Raw genomic sequence first — 6613 nt, forward strand, 5'->3', positions numbered from 1 at the left:
AAATCCTCGATGACGTGTAGTTCGTTACGTGTAGTGAATTCGGCTGTTTCGTATCATTGCGGTCGTTGTGCGGGAGTCCCTGAAGCAACATTAAAAACAAAGGGCGAGACCTACCGTAACGCGTGGAAATCATCATCATCATCATCATTTATTTTCCTTGAGGGCCCCAGGGGGCATTATACAAGGGAGTGAACACACTAAAAACATCAACAAAAATAGTTAATAAAAACACGCTGTAATCTATACTTGTATTTCAGAAAGAAAGAGGTTAACGGCTGCAGCAAACTTGTTAGTATCAGTCATGTTTACAATGAGGTCAGGTAATGAGTTCCAATCGTCAATAGCAGATGGTAAAGTCGACATTTTATAGGAGACAGATGACGAAGTAATTGAGCGCAGTTTACATGAGTGGTCAAAACGAGGGAAAATACGGTAGGGAGGTGATAGTAGAGAATCTTTTAGATGATTGTTGTGGTAAAAGATTTTGTGAAGAAGAGTGAGACGTGACACCCTTCGACGTAAAGAAAGTAAGTCAAGGTTAGCTGATTTGCGTAATCCTGATATGCTAGTGTATGGGGAGTAGTCAGAGTAAATAAAACGAAGACCTCTGTTTTGAACGGATTCAAGGTTGTTAGTTAGATATGATTGCCATGGTGACCATATGGATGAAGCAAATTCAAGTTTAGATCTGACCAAGGTCAGATCTAAACTTGTCCCACTTGTCAGATCTAAACTTGCCCCACTTGTCAAACCTCAAATAATAAGGATGGCGCAACCAACAAACCAACATTGAATGTCGACGTATCGACCATGTTAGCGTCCATGAACAGCAAATAGACGAACTCTTAGATCTCAAAGAAGCTATTGGTGGCATCGAAGCAGCCATTTGCATAATGTCGACAAAATATGACGAAGTATTAAAAAGTGTCAAAGAACAGATGGAAGAAATTAAACAACTGAAAAAAATTAAAGACGTTTAAACTCCCTGTTATGCCGAATTAGAGAGCAGCTCTTGAAGAGGGGAGGGGAGGGTACGGAAGGGGACGGTATGCCCCTCCTTTTCATACGTACCCTCCCCTCCTCCCTCCTCATCTACACCTTTCTGCTCCTCCCGTCCTCCCCCTCTTCCTCCTTGTCCCTCCCCCTCTCCCTCCTCATCCCTCCCCCTCCATCCATCCTCCTTTCCCCACTCCGCCCTCCCGCGCGGTGCGTTATGGGAAAGGTCCCATAATGCAACGCCCGCGTCACCGCGGTGCATTATGGGACGTTTACCATAATGCACCGCGCGGTGCATTAAGGTGAAACATCTAAAGCACCACGGTGACGTTTCGGCAAGATGCTGAAACGTCACCGTGGTGCATTTCTGCTTTTCTGTAGTTATGAACTTCTTTTTGCTAAATTCGGTCTGCAAGGTCTGTCCGCCAGAAGGCTGTATCGCGACATATTATTTTTGCACAGAATACTTCGCAGCGACATTGACTCTCAACTTGTGTGCACTGTGAATTTAAAGTACCTGCTCGTTCTAAGAGGACTGCTCTTACTTTTTACCTTCACGATCAATAATGCAGACAACTGTGAATAGTTTTAGTCACGGGGTCCGAGACATTTTTGACAACGCCGTGAATTCCAAAAGAAGCCTGCACAATATGATTCTTCACCTTTAGTTGTGCATTTTCATTTCTTGCCGCATATAAGCTCAGTGACTCTAATATATTCGTCAATTGTATTCAAGCATGTTTTTTATATGTATTACATTTTATTATGCCACAATACAGATTTCTACGGGTTGTTTATGGGCACAGAATAAATACACTATGGTTAAGATTATAGCAGCCTCACAATTGCCTGATATGTATCCCGGAAATTTTCAGATAACGTTATTCTGTTTGTATACATATAAGCGTGGTATTAAACATTCCAAGCATGAAGCGTGGTCAAAAATAAGCAACGACTTCGTTTTCTCTCTCTCTATATATATATAGAGAGAGAGGTGGTGCTTTTAAACCTTAAAAAATAAAGAAAAAGAACAAGAGAAACATGAAAGCTAGATTAATGCGGTCTGCGCAGGTGAGTTACACGGCCAGGGGGACATAGTATAGGGAGGTAATCGTAACGATTAGTTTGCTAATTAGTTAAAATTCGTTTATCGTCCAGTCTGAATCTCTTCGCTTGTCCTGGCTCTTTTTGGCATCAACTTTAAGAAGGAACAACCAACTAGCCCAACTCGCCGTCTGAATGTCAGTGACCGTATAGTGTCGCCCGAACTCACAGAAAATAACGTGTTTCTGTGAGTCCGGCTAGTCGATAACTTTCTTCCCTCGATGTGCATCAGCGAGAGTTTATATTATAAAGAAACGCACCACTTCTCGAATTACGCTTATAACATCCTTTTGATATAAGTGTCTTTCTTCCTTTTTTCCTTTTTCCTTCTTTTTCAATCTTGCAGGGGCACGGGAGAGCCATGCTGCGCAATCTCCACAGGGTGCTGGCAACCATCGTTGCGTTCCTCTTCATTTCCATGATGGAAGTCGCCTACCGTTACAGGTGAGCGAAGGCAGAACCTGCGAGGCAGAGCTGCATTCTTACAAAAAAGGGACACTGAAATTGGTTTCTGAGATCGTATATGTATCGTCCTAACTTATTTTAATCTACAGCCTGTAAGCATACATAAAAACACAAGATTAGACTATTATGCGTTCAATTTTCCTATTAAAACGGGAGCGAAGATCGCGACGCGCACATTTTTAACGATACCGCGCAAAAACCAGAGGGCACAGCCAGAGGGCGCCGTCGGACGTGTGACATCCAATCGCGAGCGAGCGCGTCCGGGGTCGGGGGAGTGCCACCGGTATCTTTCGGCCGTCGCTCAATCGTTTCAGCTTGCTGCGTCCATGACTGTGAAAAAAAAAAAAAAAAAGACCGAAGTTGTTGACGAAGTATAAGTGATGTGAATGAGCTTGATTCGAGAGCGAAATACTGCAGTTAGCAAGTCTGCAAAATCATCCTGAGTATAGCATTCTTGTACGCGTTTAAACGGGTAGGAGTGCAGGAGTTCTGAACACCCGATCAAACACAAAGTTGGAGCCGGCGTCAAAAGTGCGCCGGCGTCGTGCGCGAGAGTGCAGTCGGCGCCCCCCTTCACTTTGGCTTTTCCATTAGCGTTCTTGGTTCCTCACAGAGCGTACGCATGCGCAGCGCGGCACGCGCAACGCTAACGCAAGCGAACAGCGCTTGCGTTTGCTTCCATACGTAACACTACAAATATCTATTGCATTTAGTTACCCTAGCGAGAAATCAGAATTGTTCTCAACGTTTTCTATTTCTACAGGTATCCTATGCATGGTTCCAGTTTACAACATTCTGAATCTCTGGCGGCATGCAGACCAAAAACAGACATCGTGTTCCTCAAGACCCACAAGTGCGCCAGCTCCACGCTGATGAACATCTTCCTCCGCTACGGCATGAAGCACGACCTCAACTTCGTCCTGCCCAAGAGCCCCCTCACCCACTACATCGGGCATCCAACCCCTTTTCGTCAATCCTTCATCGATGACATCACCAAGTACAACATGTCTTTCAACATACTCACGCACCATAGTCGTTACGACGGCAACGAAATGCGCAAAGTCATGCCGCGCGACACCATGTACGTGACGATCCTCAGGAGACCAGACAGCCTCTTCGAGTCCCTGTACTCTTACTGCCGCCTAGCGAACTCCTACAAGAAAAATCTCAGCGCGTTTGTGGAGGACAAGAACCTAACGCGTGCCCTTACGAGAAAGCGAGTTGTAGACGAACGTTTAGGATTCAACCAGATGTCCTTCGATCTTGGCTATACCGGCCCATTGAAGTCCAATCCTAAACTAATAGTAAACTTTGTCAACTCAATCGATAAAGCGTTTGATTTGGTGATGATGACTGAACGGCTGGACGAGTCACCCATCCTCCTGAAGCATCTGCTCTGTTGGAACACGTCGGACGTCGTGGCTTTCAAGATCAACGCTCGGTACGCCGAATACAAGGAGGCCCTCTCGCCAGAGGTCAAGCAGAAGCTGACAGAGCTGAACCACGCCGACGTGTTGCTCTATCGCCATTTTGAGAATGTGTTTGAACGAAAAGTGCGGGAGTTCGGTGTGCATCGGATGGCCACGGAGGTGCAAGAGCTGCAGCTGGCGCGGAAGGCGTACTACGCCAAGTGCGTCAAGGCAGAAGTTTCCATGGAAGCCGTGTCGGTTCAGCTCAAGCGGAAAGATGTTATAGCGTTCAAGTTGAAAAACAAGAGTAAGGAATGTCTTCACCTCACCATGAGTGAACTCGACTTCCATGAGCTGGTGAAAGAGAAACAGAATGCTAGAATTAGTCAGGTTCTACATTCCCGAATATCTCGGTAGGGAACCTCAGAAAACTGTCGAAGTGCCAGCTCGTCGAGAGTACACAGCGAAAGGACCAAGCCCAAGGACTGGGGCAAAGTGTATGGAAGAGCAAATGTGTGTACAGTTAATTTAGAAGCAGTTTATAGTTTTTATTTTTAGTTCAGTTTCTGTATCTTGCTCACAACTGCACCCACAGTCTTACAAAAAATAAAGGGCAAATGCATTTGTATAGGTGAACAAACTGTTGTTGAAGGTTCCGGCTTCGGGCACACCATAGATAGCAAAATTGAGTGTTGGTTGTGTTAAAACAGCCAATGACGAAAATAAGTCACTATTATAAAGCAATTTACAACTATCTCAGCACGTTCAATACTGGACCTAGTATTTTCAATTGATGAACGAAGAAAACCATTTTCTGAATGATCTCCTTTTTGTAGTGCATCACCACGTCGTTACGGAATGTTAGTGTTGCGTGAATATTCGAAATTTCGAATAGCATCAAATCATACACTTTTAGATATTCGCATCAAAAAGAAACGCGATATTCATGTTTGTCAAAGTTTTGATCGCGGCGGGTTAGGCCCCGGTGAGGGTGCTTCTTTTCGAACACAGGTGCACTCCAAAGAGGCAACACCCGGAGACGCGGGATCCGCAGGTGTTGCTTCTCCGCAATGCACCAGTGCTCGGTTAAAAGGTTACTTAAAGGGGCTGTGCAACGACATTGGGTAGAAATATTTCTTAGTTTACACCAACTTCCTGGCCTTAGTGGGACCCAAGAATACTCGAACGCAACACCACTGACCAAGAAGCGTCTTCGTCGCCGCGGAATTCAAAGGATGAAAGCGGAGCTTTTCTTTTAGGCTCTCCTTCTAAGGTCGCCTTTTGCTCCTTCGCGAAATTTGATGACGGAGCTGTGGGGACAATGGCAACAGTACGATCTCCGGGAATGCGTCATCGAGCTTTGCGGTGACAATATTTAAATGCTGCTCACACAGTGGACGCGAAGACTGCGTACGCATTTGATCTGGGCTCGTGACAATCGATGCCTCGACATGCATTCGGGTATTGGCCCGCTCTTTTCAGTGCTGTGACGTCAAGGGAAGGCAGGCTAGCAGGTCGAGCGGGCCGTTTAAAATTGGCTACGCCGAGCATTTGTTTCGCGCTGCTACGCGAGTGCTGCAGCGAGTTTCCATAGCGTTCAACCTGGTAGCTGAGTTTAAGACGTCGTCCTGTCCTCTTCTGTCCCTTCGACTTATATGTTCATTTTTGCCCCAGTATCAGGTTTATTCAACATAGGTAACATTCACCAGCTCGCCTGCACCCTTACTATATTTTGTCGAACCATAAAACTGCTTGTAATCAGTTGGGAGCGACGTCTACAGTCTAAGGAGTAAACCTTGCGTTCCCCTGACGTCCCTTTTTCATTGTTTCCCGTAGGGAGTTTCACTTAAAAAAAAAAAAAAAAAAACACGGTGAGAACCAAAATTGAGAATTCAAAAACTTCACAAAAAATTCATTTTGGCCCAATATTTGGGTTACTATTTCAGTGATGTTTGTTTGTGTGTTCAGCAAATGTTGAGGCCAATCGTAGACTACGAAGGTCAGCCAGACCGGTGTCTTCCAGGAATGTCAGGAGCAGCGCGAATGTTTTCGTTGCAATGCCCCTGAGACCTGGCGGGAAAAGCAGGTGCGAAAACTGTCTTGCTGCGCCTATTTGACGATGTTCAAGGAGGAGTCAAGAAAGCTGAGCGTCGAAGATGGGGCAGTCACAAATGAGATGTTCTATATCCTCGGGAACTTGGCATATCTGAGTGTGGGCTGTCCACGGATATAATGCGGTAAAGCTAAAAGGCCTTAAAAGCTGAGCAAGTTCTGAGTTGGTGAAGAAGGGTTGCTTCTGGGTGACCGAGATTGGTGAGAACCGGTGGTGGTGGGGTTCCTCCGGCTACGCCTGGGTGAGGGTGTTTTTTTTTTTGCGTCTCATGTGCAATGAGAAGCCTGACCTCATTGATCTTCGGCACGTGGAGAGGGCTGTTGATGAGCTCATGTGCCTGAGCTGCGATTCGGTCCGCCCTTTCATTGCCGTCGATTCCGCAAAAAGATGGCAGGCACTGGAATGCTACACTCCAGCCTTTATTTTCTAAGGATTCGACTTTGAAAGCGATAATGTGGGCGATAGGAGGTGGGTCTTTCAGATTGCTGAGTATTTGTATTGCCGCCCTAGAATCGTTGAGACCAAC

At 45.8% G+C, this 6613-nt stretch overlaps 1 protein-coding gene across 1 annotated transcript; it reads left to right on the plus strand.

Annotated features, from left to right (window-relative positions):
* Positions 1-2461: 2461 nt before the first annotated feature.
* Positions 2462-4559, plus strand: LOC115327318 (galactosylceramide sulfotransferase-like). The gene is made up of 2 exons (XM_029988307.3): positions 2462-2544; positions 3329-4559. The coding sequence occupies exons 1-2, from the start codon at positions 2462-2464 to the stop codon at positions 4389-4391; spliced, it is 1146 nt and encodes a 381-aa protein (XP_029844167.3). The 3' UTR covers positions 4392-4559.
* Positions 4560-6613: the final 2054 nt, after the last annotated feature.

The sequence above is a fragment of the Ixodes scapularis genome, unplaced genomic scaffold, assembly GCF_016920785.2.
Source record: "Ixodes scapularis isolate PalLabHiFi unplaced genomic scaffold, ASM1692078v2 PGA_scaffold8__174_contigs__length_109621045, whole genome shotgun sequence".
In the NCBI taxonomy this organism is placed as follows: Eukaryota; Metazoa; Arthropoda; class Arachnida; order Ixodida; family Ixodidae; genus Ixodes; species Ixodes scapularis.